Raw genomic sequence first — 17,837 nt, forward strand, 5'->3', positions numbered from 1 at the left:
TGCCACCTGTACTTAGCAAAGACTATTTATAGACATCCTTATTATCCTTTTAAAATCCCTCATTAACACCACCCTTTGTTTATGAGAAGATGTTGTGCTCTTGAGATATCACTGTGTATGTATGTGCCTGTTGTGTTTTAGCTTGTAGAAATGTTTGTGGGAAGCAAAAACTTCTTTCCTGTTTTGCAACCACCACCTGTAAGAAAGCTATGATCCCTAGCAAGGGTGTCTAGACACCATAATTCATATGATAATCATAACTGGAACTTCATATTAAATTTAGAAGCCTCTGTTAGGATCTCTGCACTCCATTTTCCTGGCTATGCAATAGAAAGCTCAAGAAGACTTCCAACATGCACATGATGTGCATGAAGACCACGATATTTGTATGTGCTTCATTAAGGGGAATGAAGTCATTTCTGTCTTCCAAAACCGCAGGTATTGCCTTACACCAAGCATAGAAGGGGACAAGAGAAGACTGTGCTGTGTCCTGTCCCTCTGGATGAAAATTGCTGTAGAGGCAATACCCTTTATTTCCAACAGCTGGAAGCATGCATCATTTGGGAGTTCATCTAAGGATTTAACTAACAAGATATCACAGACTCTTGAAAGCATAGACATATATGCCATGATCACTTAAACGCCTCATTTTCTCTAGAGTAGAAAATGTGAAAATCACTCTGTAATTCGTGGATCTGAATTATGCTGGGCTGAAGGTTTGTATTCAAATGCAGGAGTGAATTAAAATTCTGTAGTTCTGGTTTGCTTTAATAAGCCAAGCTAGAAATTGCTTTGCTCCCAAGGCTGTTGCACATCCCATTCAGCTGTGCCTGCAGTAGGTGTGACAGCCTCCAGGAGCTGGGTGGAGCAGGCAGCCAAGGTCACTGCCCGCCTCAGCTGTCCTAGCGTAATCTGCTGCTGGACATGAGTCAACACCCTAAGGAGCTCTAACACGAGGAGACTGAGTCAGCCTTTTAGTCTGATTACAGCTGGAGACCCAGTAATCAACTTCACTTGCCTTTTTTTTTTTCTTTTTTCTCCCCCAAGGGTACAGCATGTCAAGATGTTTGCTGGGATAAAGTCTCAGTTGGTTCTTCTGCATTGACTCATTTTTATTTTATTAAGGAATTCAGTGAATAATGCAGCGTAGGAAGAGCTTTTAATCTACATTAGATAGACTCAAACACGTTGATTATTACTTCTTCCATATGTAAATAAAATAGAAGGGCATATTAATAATAGAAATCATATTTCCTCCCAGAAAATAAAATGTGTGTTGTTTCCAGTGAGAGTACCCAGTTTCAGGTTCTGAAATTGCAGTGTGTATCGTGTATTTTATCTATGAGACTAATTAATTATGCTTTAGGAATTTAGCCTGGTTCTCCCTTGAACAGATTTTGTACTTGTCTAACTCCAAAGGCTTCTGTATATTTACTCTTGACTTACATGAGACAATAAGTCCAACTGTGCTCTTCAAATGTTTGATTTCCTGCTTGGTCATTAGAATTCTGCATTTGTAGACATTTATCTTCACGTTTCATCTTCTTATTCTGTAGAGGAAATTACTCAGATTTGCACCGTTTAATGCTGTAATTTTTGGACGGTTGTAAACAGCATGCTTTGGGCCCATTACAGTAAATTTCATATAAACTTTGGAGCCACCTTCAACTGCTGTATTACCAAAGGGTGAATACAAAGACTTTTTTTGCTTTGAAACTTTTACACCACTTTGAGGTCTGGAAGCTTAGCTTTATTTTTCCACTGAAACACATTGTCACTGATGCTGTTTTGTTTGCTCATCTTTGAAAGCTAATAGACTGGTTTAATTAATTGTCCAAGATTTCTCTAAAACAATGTCCTAATTCTTCCATTTAGCTGTGGCATATCATACACTGTTGTTATCTCCTCTACCAGATTTTTGCAACAAGTTGTTTTAAAACTATAATCTCTTTGAGGGGAAAAAAATGAAGTGCAGTTGAAAAGGCAGTTATGCCGAAAGATAAACACAGCAATATTACTTATCAAAACGAGTACAGTTTTTGCTTGCCTAATGAATACAACATATAGCTTTTTCTATATATACAAAACCTGAGGAAAAAAAAGCTTTATAACATATAAAGTATGCAACATTATTTCAGGCATAACTGTATTGGATATGTATCTAGGCCTGAGAGTGTAGATAACACAATATAAGTGCTTTGCCTGTCTAAACATGTTAAATAAATGAGCATTCACTATCGCATTCAAATACATTAGTAGATGTACTCGCATAGTTAATTTTCTTTTTAATGCACTACACGTGACATTTGCAGCACAGAGCTATAGTGTATCTTACTGTTTGATGAAAGTTCTTCCACCTCCCCCCACCTTTTAAACAAACCTTTATTTGAATAAGCCTTTATGAAACAGATCTTTGGCATATCTTCTTTTCAGGAAGTTCAGTCAGTGTAAGCAGAGATAAAGCAGTCATGTTACGAAGAATATTACATAAGGGAAGATTTTTTAGAGAAAGATGGTGGCAAACATAAGGGAGGGGAAAAATGTCCTTAAGAGGAAATCTGATGTCTTTTTTTTTTTTTTCCCAGCTGTTTGGTTTTATCACGCTGTGATTTGGTATTCAAAATAAAACAGAGAGTTACAAAAAATACAGAGGAAGTTTAGTGGAAATATTTTCACCTTGATTTTTATAATGCTGACCTTTTAGGGTAGAAAATTAAAAAGTAAATGCATATTAGTCCTGCAAATAATTAGGAAAAATATCCCCAATTTGTTTTTCATATACATTGACAATTCTTATGTTTATAGAAGGAAGATGGTAGACATGAAATTTATTTGCATCTTCCCCTTGAACAAGTCTTCAAAATTAAAAGAGAGTGTAAAGACATGGTACTGATGTTGAAGTTCTGGAATATGATATCGTCAATTAAATCTTTCTCTTTTTATGTTTCCTATAGGAGGGCAGCTTTGGTGTACCACCACCAAGGCCATCTCAGAGGGTGAAGAGCTAATTGCCTTTGTTGTGGATTTTGACTCAAGGCTGCAAGCTGCTAGTCAGATGACTCTTACAGAAGGGATGTATCCTGCACGCCTGCTGGACTCAATACAATTGCTCCCTCAACAAGCTGCAATGGCATCTATTTTGCCTACAGCTATTGTGAACAGTAAGTGGTGAATGCTATTCTCTGGCTTTGTTTTAAAACAGCAGTATTCTAAAGAACATATGAAGATCTAACAGTGAACTCAAGACCACAGAAATTGCATGGCCTAAAACACACAGCTCAAAGCCTGGGTTGGTTTCCCCATCATCTCACATGAACTCACAGACAAGAGGAGGAAGAAAAATGCTCTGGCAGCTGAGCTCACCCAGAGCATCAGACCTGCCCTCGTGTGGCAGTTCTGTCATCTGCTCACAGAGGTGATAGAATCAGAAACTGTTAAAAAAAGCAGATGAGATAGGCCTGCTAAGTCAGAAAGTCCAGCCTTTGCTGCTCAAGTCAGCTTGTTGCTTATAGTTGCAGCTTCTGGCAATAATTCACAACAGTCAATGGAAAGATAGAACACATCTCTTCAGTGGCTGTTTCAAAATGCAGCAGTGATCATTACTTATAGCATCCCTGATTTATTGTAGTATTTACTGTTCAGTGTTGCTATCCAAGAATGTTTTTAAGTCCTCTAGACATCAATAGACCCTATCATGAACAAAATATACTATCTAATTAAGTGTTGTCCTTAGAGAGGAGGGACATTAGCACATTAGTGAATTACTGAGCTGGGACAGTTCAACTTGAATGTTTTTCTAATTAGATTTCATTTCTTCAACTTTTTTTTGTGTTACTGTTTTTTACCTTTATACAGCCTTAAGTTTCTCGCCCTTCTCACCAAGTACTTTTCAAATGTTAAATCTTACCATAGTCCTCACCACTTATAATTTAGGCCTACTGCACGTAGCTCTTTCAGGGTTGTTTTTCTTTTCTTTTTTCTTTTTTCTTTTTTTTTTTTTCTGTAAGACTGACCATTCAGACCTTGCATCATAACACCTCCCCATGCTTCCTTTGGTTTGTAAGTAGTGTGATTAGATACAGTGAACCACTGAAGACAGTATGTCATGTGTGAACGCACCTAAATCGCATGGATGCATGATCTGCCACTCAGGTTCACACGGAATAATACTGTCTTGAACAGTCACACCTTCAAGCTTTTCGGACAGGACTAATTAAAATATCTGTGGTAACACCTTTCATTCAGTCCTTTTTTTTTTCTTTTTTTTTTTTTGTCATTGCTGATTTTCTGGGTAAACAACTATAATAGCTATACATTTATTGTTAGCCTGTTTTAAAAGATAAACCTTAAAATGTCCAAGTCATCTGAGTCCTTCCTCTCAGAGAGTTGACAGCAATCTCAAGCACTTTAGATAATGACATGCATTTTTACCCTAGCACTGGGGCTGCTGTGAGGTGATATCTCTGTTGACAGAACCAACAATTAACATCATACAGGATCTTTCCAAAAGGTGGTGCTGGAAGCCCCTTAAATGGACCAGCAAATTACCACAGTTAAGGCAGACCATCCTTCATAGCCAACAGCTGCAAGGAAGCCACCAGGGAAGGAGTTACCTAGTGTAAAGGACAAAAACTTTTTTCAGCTGAAGATACATTTTGGTGCAAAACCATGCAAGGCCAACTCTGGGCTTTGGCAAAGTAGCCAGATTCCTACAGCACCAAATTGCTGGAAGCACCTTTGTTGCTTTCATGCCTTTTGTAGAGCAAGCTGCACTGATCATTGCTAATTCTGCTGCCAAGAGGAATCTAAGTTTGTGGTGTATCTGCTCTTACTCTACAGGCTCAGCAGCAGCTCATAGTAACCTCAGTAGTCTTAACTCCCAAAGGCTGCTAAAGCAGCAAGTCTCACTGTCCAGAACTTTCTATTTTTGCCTCTGACCAGACTGGGAAGTCTCCGCCTTTCATTACTGAGTTGAGGAAATTCAGTTTTTTCAGTAAAGTCTCGAGTCAAATGTCAGTCCAATAATATGTTGAATGCACGTTCGGTTCTGTAATGAGACATCTTATTTTCAGATCTCTAAAACAATTGCAATTTCTAGAAAAAGTAAATGTTGTAGGGTTGTTTTTTATAATGTTTCCTATTCAAAAATCAAAATTAGAATATTACCTTTGGCTTATTCAGCTTGAACTTCGATATTTTGTTTTCTGAAGTAATCTACTGAAATATTTTGAAACTATCTTGAAACAAATTGAAATATTTTAAACATTAACTCAGAGTGACTTTAACTATTTTGAATTGCTTTAGGGGAGTAATAGTTTCAGGTCATATTCCTATACAATATTCTCTGTGGAATTCCATCCTCCCACCATGTGAAAATCTTCAGATATATTTTTTCTGCATGGCACGTACGGAGAGTCACATATTCATTGTGCATAACCAGAGATACAGTCTGTCCAGGCTATCTAGCCCATAGGAAATAAAGGTGGTTGGAGTCAAATTCATTGAGATAATCAGAAAGTTCAGTTCTGTGATGGAATGTTGTCAAATGAATTCAAATGGGACATGCTTACCCACAATCAAAATTTCCTATTACTGACTTTTGGACTTTCTGTTCTAAGAAAGCCTCAGTGGTTCAACTTTTTGAAATGATTTGAAGCCAAAAACAAATGCTGAAATGTCAGGTTTCACATGATATGGACATTTCAAATGCTATAAGCCATAAAAGTAAAGTCTTAATACTGGTATATTGAATACTAACTGCTCCATTAAATGTTTGTGTCTTAAAGTCATGCACAATTATTCAGCGGTGAAGGAAAAATAAACACTGGTAGTAGTGAAGATATTTTATATAAATTCATGAGCAGAGAAGTAGACAAGCATTAGCATGCAATCTGTGAAGCAAACTGTAAATTTTGTCTGCATTTGCAGAGATTTAACAAATAAAAGATTCATCCATTTTAGTGGGCTGTTGCCTTAAACTTTGCCCTTTTTTTGTTCTGCAGTCAGTGGGAGTTTTGGTGTTGACCAAGATCAACATTTTAACGTTGTATTTTAACATTGACTACAATTGCCTGATTCCTGATCCTGCACTCAGCTGGCACAGTGTGACTGCATTCATACTTTTATCCTCTCTGAGTCTCAAAAACAAGAGAGAAGCATCCAAACCAATTACAGGGAATGATACATGGCCTATGGTAACTCCCAAACTGTATCCAGAAGTGGGGCAAATGTTAACTCACTTAAGCCAAAAGTGTGGAAGGGACCATCCCCATGTTTTAACAATATAAAAAAGAAGTTCCAGTGCTCCAGTCTAGACCCTGTCACTGTTTTAGTTTACTAGTATATATGTACCCTAAAGGGCTAGGATTTCTTCCTTGTTCTTACTGATAGGATAACAAGTTCAGCTTTCAGAAAGATCAAACAGGTCTTTTATCCTTCTGAGACAGATACAGAAAATGCACTGTGTAAGGTATCCTTCTGACAGGATATTAACAACCATATACCTGTCTGCTTTGTGTAAATATACAGTGTTCATTATTACTCTTCATGTGAGTAAAGTATGTAGCCTCCAGTACATGCTCAACATATCTACTCCCTCTGCTGCTGGGAAGCACTCTGTGCAACCTCTCCATTGTCTTCCCCTCAGAGAGGATGCTGACGCTTCAGGATAAAAGACAATGAGAAATTCCATTATTCTTAGCAAATATCCCTTTTGAATTGTGAAAAGTGGAACAGTAACAATTTATCAACAATACGAGGACAAAGTACACTGGAAATTTTAACTTCTAGTATTGATAACAAGAACCCAGGAAATAAACATGCTGCTTAGTATACTACATTCAATGCTACATGAGCTAAAAGAAACATAATCTAGTTTGGCCTCCAGGATATCAGAGCAACAGGATTTTACAGTGATAACTGCATAAGCATTCATTCTTCAGAATGATCTGCAATTAGCACTCAAAAATTGCAAGGCCTGATGCTGAAAAGACCTGTGCATGCGCACAAAAAAGAGCATGACTGAAAGGCGTCTCCTATTGTGTGATGATGTGTTGGAAATACAGCTTAGTTTTTGAATTGGCACTGCATACTCACATCAAACAATTAACTTTATTTCATTTTTAAATATTTACATGCCAAAAACTTCCAGCTATTTTCATATTAACTATTTTTAAAAATTCATTTTAAAAGAAACTGCTGTCTCCCATGTCCAGCAAGTGACATTTTAATAAACCTGTGGCTCTGTTTTCAGTATTTTATTAAATAAGCAGGTTTTTAATGGGGAAGGGAATTAATCCTGCTGTGTTAATTGGTTGGCACTGAATGCACCGTGGCTAACCTGCACCTGGTTATATTTGCTTGTAGAGGACATATTCCCTTGCAAATCCTGTGGCATTTGGTATCGAAGCGAGCGGAATCTGCAGGCCCACCTCATGTACTACTGCAGTGGGAGGCAAAGAGAGGGGCCTCAGCTGTCAGAGGAGAATGAAGACAGTGCTCAACAGATATCCAGTGTCTGCCCCTTTCCGCAGTGCACCAAAAGTTTTTCTAACGCAAGAGCTCTGGAAATGCACCTGAATTCTCACAGTGGTAAGTGCCATATATTTTCATGCATCCCCTTCTAGATTTACCTGTTTGAAGAATTATTCACTATAAACATTCAGTGGAACAGTGTGTCTCCACCTTTATTCTACACCAAGCATCTCTCTCGTAACCAGAGACATTTCTCTAATCAACTAAACCTCGTTTAAATGCAGTCTGTCTCTTAATGGGTCTATGTATGCATACAGGCAGCATTTCTTTACCAGTGAATGTAAAGTTCAGGAATCCAAACACAATTAGAATTCTGCTTCTTAGTTTCTCAGAGATTTATGTACTTTCTAAGAGACTACTTCAGGATTCCTTTCATCAAATGTGAGTCTCATAAAATGCCACATATACGTATCCTCTTTTGACATTCAGTGGAGAGAGACATACCACCAGAGACCTATTCCTTCTGAAACAACAGCTTGGGGTCCTGAAGTAGGCTTCTGATTTAGAGGCTAGGGGCTTTCAGGAGCGGGGTTAAGAACTCTTAGTGTGTTTTTCCAGGGCACGTGTTTCATAAAAACTTATTTTCTTGTTTCATAAAAATATTATTTTCCTCCTTATAAATATAGAATTGGGATAGTGTTTTCTTTGTCCATGTTGTTAAAATGATAATACTGGATTTATGGAAAGTGGGATTACAAAATTCCTGAGATTAAAAATCCAGAACTCAGCAGGAATCTTATCTCCCTCCCTGAAGGTCTTCTGAGTGTGCTGTTTGAATTTGTTTTGAATTAGGTCTGGGATTGCAGGTTTTGAATTTGCAGAACATTCTGCATTAGAGTTTCCATTAGCACTCAAAATCCGCGAATAAGACTGCAGTGTCAGGTGTGGGTATGTTGGTTGTCTCGCATACAGAGGTGTGTCTGGACAGAGACAAGGGCCCCACAGGGGCCCTGATTTTCCTGTTAAATGGCTGAAGTGTAAAGGATGATAATTTGTGCTTTACTGACAGAAGAAAGCCTGATTTGACTTTGGTAGTAAAACTCATAGGGAAGAGGAAGTCTGCTCTGTGGACTTAGTGAAGTGAAAAACGTTTTCTTGGGCAGCAAATACAATCCTAGGAAGCATCATGTTCCCTTTTTTCTTTTTTTTCCCCCTCTGCCCATCTGTGGAGATGTGACAAAGTTTCTTCTGATGCTTTTCAAATTATATTTTCCTTATTTGAAAAGAAAAGAAATACACTGTGGAAGCTGCCTTAACCAGGATGTTGGAAGACATTTTAAAGTACACAAAAGTTAGACAAGTTTCTATACCACCTCAACTCTGTCCCAGTATATATACTTTATTATCTAATCAGAAAGGTTTAGTGCAGGAGACAAAAAAAGATCTTCAGGCATTGCTAATCAGTGCATTATCTCATAGAAGTCACGGTCTCAGATCATATGTTTTGGCTTTTTCTTCAGAGTTGGGTACCTCACAGAATAGGACAAGAAGAGTGGGAAACTTCCTAATGGAGACAGCACAGATAACACTTAGCCATTCATTTAGAGGTCAGATATTTTTGTGCTTCAATATCTTGACTTTGAATAACAGGCTATTGCCATTTTCTGTCTCTCTTGCCTAGCAAAGATTTCAGTGTTCAGTGAATAGTGGAACAGCTTCAATAAGAGTAAGCAAATGCAGCTAAGAAGGTCTTAGTCTAGTAATTAAAACCAGCTAGTCTTGGAAGACAACAACTTCATTTCTTTCTGACATTGTAGCCATTGTCTGAGACAGTTGCATCGACTCTTTGCATTTGGTGTCATATCATTGACTTAGGTGTAGAGAGGGTTTGCAGCTATGAGCTATGAGTGACTGCTTCTTCTTGCAACCTAGAGATAAGCGTCTGTGTTTCTTGAAAGGCATAGGTTCTTCTGGCTGAACTTCCAGTAAGAATGTTTTGGTATGTATTAGATCAGAGACTGAAACTCGAGCCGTCTCCTCTGTTTTAGTCACAAAGTAGTCAGTTCCATCAGTGTCTCTCTCTTTAAGATCCTGCCAGTCTTTAATTCTTCTGTGCAGATTATCACAAGTTATACTGCTGCTTCTGCAGTAAGAATGAGACATTCCTCTTCCAAATACCCTGTAACCTAACGCTGGGTTTGCTTCAGCTTCTGTGGAGGAGCCCACTGGGGGCTGTAGCAGACCTATGCCACTGGAGCATTGGGCCCCAACTGAAACAGAAATTCTATAGAGATTTTTCACTATGACTGCACTATGTAATGTGGAAGCATATGAAACACCATCTCACGGCAGTGGAGGAGCGGAAGCTTCTTGTGTCCTCCTGGCAAAAAAGTGCCTGACAGGGAACAAGCAGTAATTAAAGTTCTGTTTGTCTCCTCTGCTCAGTTTTGTCGTCTGAGGCCTGGAGTAGTTCAAATTCTAAATGTATCTCACAAATGTGAGAATTAGTGATGCTCAAAGTGAAGTGAGGACCTCCAGATCAACAGAATGGATTCACAAAGGTTGATACACAATATTCTTACAGCTTTATATCGTTCCACTACCACAAATGTAGTTTATCTGACCAAGGCATATGCGTGTGTGTATGCGGAACCAATATCCATGTTTCATTTAGATTTCCAATACAATCCCTACCAATTATTTTTCAGCTTTTATTGTCTACAAGTATTCAGAATCTGTGTTGTTTCTGTGTTGTTGCAAGACAGAAATTTGGTCTTATCTCCTTTTAAGCATTTCTACTTTCAAAATATTGTGAAATATTTTTGTGTTTCAGCAATGATTAAAAGACGGCTTTGAATGTATTGTTCTTGATAGGGAAAGCTGTTGTTGTATTACAGCAGTAACTACCTACAGCCATTATAAGTGGGAGATAAAATATTTGTGAAACCATGTCTTATTTCTCATCCTACCTTCACAGTTAATACAACTCATGAGTCCTTTCTGATGAGGATAGTTCTGTATATTGTTCCCACACTACAGCCAACTTGTGGAAGCAAAAAGTTAATCATCAGTAATGCACAAAGTGCTACTTCTACTCTTTCAGGCACTCTAAGTTTGAGGGCTGTACTTTAAAGAAACCACATAATAATCTTGCATTTTTTGATCTTGATGTGCTTTCTGTGCATTCAAAATATCTAGTGATTGTGTGTGGAGAACATTATATGTCTCCTCAGTTAAAACTGTAATTTTTAAGGCCTTTCCATTTAGAATAAGTCCGGTCTATTTTTATCCTTTCCCTTGTTCTTTCATTCCCTTCATCTCTGCTGAGTGCACGTAGATATTAAGGCTCTCCACAGCAGAGCGGAAGTCTGGGAATCTCCTCTAGCAATTTGAGGAAAAATTCTGAACCAATTCAAGTATTTTCTGAGTGACGAATACATATGCAAGATTCCCATCAGGAGAAAATTAGTTGTTCTTACTGTGTTTGTGCCTTCTGTGCAACTGATTTTCCTGTATATTTTCTGAAGGGGAAAACGGTCACTTTAACTTGTATTTTATTTATCTTTTCTATAGGAGTGAAAATGGAAGAATTTCTCCCACCTGGTGCTAGTCTGAAATGCACAGTTTGTACTTATACTGCAGACTCGGTGATTAACTTTCATCAGCACCTGTTCTCGCATCTTACTCAAGCTGCCTTTAGATGCAATCACTGCCATTTTGGCTTCCAAACTCAGAGGGAGCTACTGCAGCACCAAGAATTACATGTCTCTGGCAACAAGATTCAGAGAGAAAGTGACATTGAACACTCTCCAAGTGGAAATGAGGAAGGTTTACAGCCAGCGACAGACCTGTTGAGCAGAAATGATGTTCCCCAGGGCCAAAAGACCATGCAGACTAAAGATGCAAGTTCTGATACAGAGCTTGATAAATGTGAAAAAAAGGCTCCACTTTTTCTTCCAAACCAGAGGCCAGAAACACAGCCTGCAACAAACAAACAAAGTTTATCATACACTAAAATAAAATCTGAACCATCTAGTCCAAGACTTGCCTCATCACCAGTTCAGCCTAATATTGGTCCTTCTTTCCCAATGGGACCCTTTCTTTCACAGTTTGCTTTTCCCCAGGACATCACTGTGGTTCCTCAGGCTTCAGAGATATTAGCCAAAATGTCTGAACTGGTCCACCGGCGGCTGAGGCATGGAAGCAGCAATTATCCTCCAGTAATTTACAGTCCTTTGATGCCAAAAGGCGCTACATGTTTTGAGTGCAACATAACATTCAATAATTTGGACAACTACTTGGTGCACAAAAAGCACTACTGCAGTAGCCGATGGCAGCAGATGGCAAAGTCACCAGATTTTTCCAGTGTTCCAGAGAAAATGACAGAAGCTGTAAGTCCCAGTAATGGTCAAAGCTCTATAAGCATCCTGAATACAGCTCCTCACACATCAGACCCAGAGAATCAGCTTCTGCAGACATCTTGCATTAACTCTTCCAATGTTTTAGATTTGATTGGGCCAAACAATAAAGGCCATGAAAAAGACTTCACAGCACAAGCTAAGAAGTTATCAACTGCAAGCAACGGCGATGAGAAGATAAATGGAAAACCTTCTGATGTGAAGAATCCCAATGCTTCTTTAGTAGAAGGGGAGAGTGATCCTAATAAGACCACATGTGAAGCTTGTAATATTACTTTCAGCAGACATGAAACATACATGGTCCACAAGCAGTATTACTGTGCCACTCGCCATGATCCCCCACTGAAGAGGTCTGCTTCCAACAAAGTGCCTGCCATGCAGAGAACAATGCGTACACGGAAGCGGAGAAAGATGTATGAGATGTGCCTACCAGAGCAAGAGCAAAGGCCACCACTAGTACAACAGCGATTTCTGGATGTGGCTAATCTTGGCAATCCATGTACATCTACTCAAGAGTCAACAGAGAGTCTTGGAGAATGTTACCATCCACGGTGTGATATATTTCCAGGAATAGTGTCAAAGCATCTTGAAACATCACTGTCTATTAACAAGTGTGTTCCCGTTTCAAAGTGTGATACTCCCCACTCCACTGTGTCTTGCTTGGAGATGGATGTGCCAATAGATCTCAGTAAAAAATGCTTACCCCAGTCAGAGAGGACATCCACCTCTCCCAAAAGGCTGCTGGACTATCATGAGTGCACAGTATGCAAGATAAGTTTTAACAAGGTAGAGAACTACCTGGCTCATAAGCAGAATTTTTGCCCTGTCACTGCCCATCAGCGTAATGACCTGGGACAGCTTGACAGTAAGGTGTTTCAAAACCCAGAAAGTGAAAGAAACAGCCCAGATGTCAGCTATGAAAGAAGCATAATCAAATGCGAGAAAAATGGAAACTCAAAACAGTCCTCTCCTAATGGAAACTTATTTTCCACACACTTAGCGACACTTCAAGGACTAAAAGTCTTTAGTGAAGCAGCCCAGCTTATTGCTACAAAAGAAGAAAACAAACATTTGTTTCTTCCACAATGCCTTTACCCTGGAGCAATAAAGAAAGCTAAAGGAGCAGATCAGCTTTCTCCATATTATGGAATAAAGCCAAGTGATTATATTTCTGGTTCTCTCGTCATTCATAATACTGATTTAGATCAAAGCACAAATACAGAAAGTGAATCTCATAAAGGCCAGGCTCCTTCAAATGGATGTGCTGTGCAGAAGAAAGAGTCTCTTCCACTACTGCCAAAAAACCGAGGCATGGTAATAGTTAATGGGGGACTGAAACAGGAGGAAAGACCTGCAGCAAACTCACAACAGGAGAACATTTCCCAGAATCCTCCGCATGAAGATGGGCACAAGTCTCCTTCTTGGATCTCTGAGAATCCGTTAACTGCAAATGAAAATGTCTCTCCAGCAATTCCTACAGCAGAGGAACAATTGTCTAGTATAGCTAAAGGAGTGAATGGTTCTACCCAGGCCCCAACCAGTGGAAAGTATTGCCGACTGTGTGACATCCAGTTCAACAATCTTTCAAACTTTATAACTCATAAGAAGTTTTATTGCTCGTCACATGCAGCAGAACATGTCAAATGAAACAATTGGTCAACTTTGGTACCTGTGTTTAGCATATTGTTCCATACAGTCTAAAGAAAGCTGTTTGAATTACATCTGGACAATCAGGAGATTTCGCTATTGCTGAGTTGAAGACTTAAAGGTGTAATTTCATTACAGTCCATTAGTAAAGTGTATTATTGGTGCCATTTTCAAAAATATTAATTTATTTTACCAGCAGTATTCATAGCTGTAGTTATGTTATTTTTTATTTAAAAACTTTATATTAAAGTCATTTGTAATGTTATTGTATAGTTATTGTGTAGCACATATGGTTTGCACTGTATAGTAGATTTTAAAGAAAATAGTCACAAACAATACAGAAAAGCATTTTAGAAATAGCTTCAAAAGCACTTGTGTATCCTGATTTTTTTTTCTTATATGCTGTTGCAAATATATGTATATGCTAAAATATAACTTGCAAAGAAGTTTCAACTATGCTGTAAAGTTCGCCTTAAAATTTCAATTTTTTGAACAATTGGGCTCAGTTTGCACTTTATATTTTAGCAGATACAGTACCTTAGTCATTAGGCTTTGCATTTGTATGTAGCAGTATGTTTCTGTCCACTTTCTTAATCTGAAACGTACGTTAAATGAAGATGGCAATTTTTTTCTTGTATAGTACTTGTATTTTCTTTCGCTGATGCATCTCTGTCTCAATTTTTAAACCTTTGCTGTTAAATGCAATACTTTATAAAGAATGAACAAAATTACTGGAAGCAGTATTGTAAGTAATGAGGTCATATCAATCAGTTTTATCTTTTGAAAGGCACAGTCTAAAACAAAACCCTAAACTCAATGCTGCAATTATGAATCTAATTCATATATAAGATATATTTAAATATAAGAGTAGCAATACTGCAACTGGTGATCACAAAGATAATGTTCTACTTCTGATAGAAATAATTTCTCAACAAATGTTGTTACTATGCATGTATATGGATGGAATAAAATTCCAGATCATTGGAGATGTTTGGCAGTAATTTCTTTAAATTTATTTTGTTTGAAAAACAAAAGGGAGGATTTAGCATTCACAAACTGTAAAGAAACTCTTAGAAACAGGTTAACATTGCCCCCTCTTCAATGGGAGCAAAGTGACCAAAGACAAAATGAATATAAAGGATGCCTCCACTCTGAGGGAGTCCTTGCTGACAGGTCACCAGCACAACCAGATCTAAGACAACCTAGTGAACTAAAATTTAAAATCTGAAGGTCTGAAACCAAGAAGGCTGTTCCCTTTATTGGAGCTAAGGAAGACATATTTCCCTGGCAGTACTTCCATATGTCAAAATCAGTGAAACAATCTGCTTCATAATACCGCTGGTATGATTCTTTATATTTTCGGTAGTCTTAAGAAAAACAACTAATAAGAGTTGTTTAAATTGAACAGCAGTTTGCTCCACTAATTCAATATATAAATTACTATTCAATAATTTATACTGAAGTCTGAACAAATGCACAATTAATACCCTTCACTTGCAATTGTTCAGTCTCCTGTACACTGTTTTCATTAAAAAATTGACATTATAAAAGTGAACTATTGATGCATTTTTCATCCTATGAATTTGAAAGCAAAGCCATAACCTGAATATATCACATAAACAGTTGTAGTTAATTTAATTCCTGTACAAGCCAAAGAAACAACTTAGAATCAAAAACATAAAAGGATGATATTTCAACCAAGCAGCTAGAGTCTAGCATAAGAATATGCAATACCACCAACTTTCAGCAACCCTGCCCTGTGTTCTTTGAAACTGAATTTGTCCTTTTATATTTGCAAGTGCAGATGAACAGGGACATGTTGATTCTATGATTCTGTGTGATCCAGTAGCAAAAAATTTAAAAAGCATTTTAAGATGTATTATTTGCAACTCTGGAGTTTAGCTGGGCTTAAAATATAAAATACAGATGCATAATATTGTGCCAGTTCTCACTCCCAATAAAGACAAGTGTAGACGTTAATTTCAGTAGGACCAAAATTGTTCCTATAGCAAATACTTTGGGTAATAAATCTCACAAAGTAGGAAAAGTGTCACATACACTGGGAGGGTAAAACAAACAAATCATTCATGATTATCGATTGAACATTTATTAGAAAATATCATACAAGTATATCTATGAATCCACAATATTTAAGGTAGATGGTACATTTTGGCCTTTTTGGTGGCAAACATTATGTTGAAAATCATCCATCGTACAAAACTGGTTTAAAGAACCAAGTAATTACATCTGGACTGAATTAAGGAGATTCTGAAAGTTCCACGTGTATAGGCAAAACTTTTAGGGAAAGTTGTTCAGAAAACCATAGGTAGTGTAAGTGACAATCACTAAGCTCCAGGGAGGTGTTTATGCCATGAGAAAGTAAGAGAAAATATTAAGGTTAAAGGGAGTACCCAGCTGAAAAGTGGTGCCAAAAAGGAAAAGCCTTATCACAGAACATTTCTGATCTGGAAATGTTTAGGGTACCTTATATATTGCAGAAATAATTTAAAGCTTCACATTCTGTATTATGTTCTTCCTATGGCTCATCCAATTGCTTTCACACCACAGAATATACCTGGTGGCATTTTCTCTCTATAACTAACCTATTTGGTTGACTGGTCTCATTTTTATACATTCAAAACAAGCTCAGTCTGATCATCTGTGGATATAGTTTTACTGAATTTTACACACATTTTGCACATTTTGCTCATTTCACTGGATCATCTAACAACTCTGATGTATGCAAAACCCCAAGGTTACATCCTCACACTCTCTGAAGTAAAACTTCACATTAGCTAGGTGAGTAGCAACTACAGATTACTGACATTTGTTTTCTTATACATTTGTTAGAAAACAGAAAGCAGATATCTGTTCACCTATCTCAGGAACCGTATTTTCCTATAACTTTACATACTATTTCTGTTTTTTTCACTTTCTTTATTGCACACATTTTTTATTTGCTCATCTGAATTAAGAGCATAAATTCTTTGGTCAGAAAGATCTGTCAAGTCTCTTAAACCACTTTGCACAATGCTGTCCTAATCCCAGCTGAGGGTTTTAAACATGTCTATATTTTAAGTCATAAATATTATTTACAACAATTAACTTATTAATTTTGCTTCCTGACCAAATGATTATTTCTAGTCTCTTCAGATTAAATTTATGAATTACTTCAAAGTGATACTAGAACAGGTAAACTGTCTATTACTAAGAACTCCTGTTGAATATAAACTCTTTGAGATTTTGTAGGTTTCGTAATTATGTATCAAATTGCCTATGTGAAGAGCAGGAAGTAGGTCACCTCCATTGAATACTTTGGAGTAATTATTCTCTGTCAGCTGGAGTCAGTGAATAAATCTTTGGGGCTAGTAAGTGGAAATTAATAGCTCAACAAAAGGCATTAAAAATTTCCTGTTTTTATGATAAAACAAGTAAATTTGCTTTATATGAAGGCCTAATATTTAGAAGAGCTAAATCCTGCCAGACACCTGATGCACTGAATACCCAGTGGGTTTTAAGTTAAACCTTTTGGCTTTTTAAGGAAGATCTTATTCACAAAATATCCCACCTACTTGCTGTTCTAAGAAGAAATGTTCTGGCCATGTCCATGTCTGCCTCATTTATTTGCCTGTATCCTCAAATTCAGGCTTTGAAGACTCTGGTGAATCCCCATTAGTATCATAATTTTCACACATTTGTCATGTGGTGTCTCACATCTCTATTTGAATGCTTTACACTATAGTGATTTTTTCATTGTAACCATAAATGAGGTGGACATGTGTAATGCAGGCAGAAAAGGGTAAAAACTGATGTCTATTTCTCTTGAATTAATTGTAATATCATTAGGGTGACATTTTCTCACTGCTACAAGTGGTACTACACTCATTGCTGGGCACTGTCCACAGGAATGTGATAAGCAGAAGAGAGGAAAAAACAAAACAAAACAAAACAAACAAACAAGAAAAAAAAATCTTAAAAGCCAGGACTATCATCAAGGTGAGGTAAAGGAGGGCTAATCTATTCTTCTGAGTGGACCCGGGCTGTAAACCAGAACCACTTTAAAAACTGGGCCAAGGAGGAGCTCTGAACAACCGGAAAACCTGTCTTAAAATTATGCAATGAGTACAGTGGAAGAATGGTGATGGGGGATAATTTAATTGAGGGACAAAGAAGATAAAGAGAAAGGGAATCAGAATTTTGTTAATCTGAAGAATGTAGTATGGGTACTCTGATGGCTACAGAAGGCAGCAATTACGAGGCACTAGCACTACAAAAATGCAGTGCACCCCATGAGGCCTA

General features: G+C 37.6%; 1 protein-coding gene across 6 annotated transcripts in view; it reads left to right on the forward strand.

The window, feature by feature from the left end:
• ZFPM2 (zinc finger protein, FOG family member 2) overlaps nt 1-14,524 on the forward strand; it is a 322,093-nt gene extending 307,569 nt beyond the window's left edge. For all 6 annotated transcript variants that reach the window (XM_048068767.2, XM_048068770.2, XM_048068768.2 and 3 more), the window contains 3 exons: nt 2,955-3,161; nt 7,366-7,590; nt 11,047-14,524. In XM_048068767.2, the coding sequence (XP_047924724.1) occupies nt 2,955-3,161; nt 7,366-7,590; nt 11,047-13,538 (2,924 nt within the window). In that variant the 3' untranslated portion in view covers nt 13,539-14,524. The remainder of the gene's footprint in view (nt 1-2,954; nt 3,162-7,365; nt 7,591-11,046) is intronic.
• Nucleotides 14,525-17,837: the final 3,313 nt, after the last annotated feature.

Source organism: Anser cygnoides, chromosome 2 (genome assembly GCF_040182565.1).
Source record: "Anser cygnoides isolate HZ-2024a breed goose chromosome 2, Taihu_goose_T2T_genome, whole genome shotgun sequence".
NCBI classification, from domain to species: domain Eukaryota; kingdom Metazoa; phylum Chordata; class Aves; order Anseriformes; family Anatidae; genus Anser; species Anser cygnoides.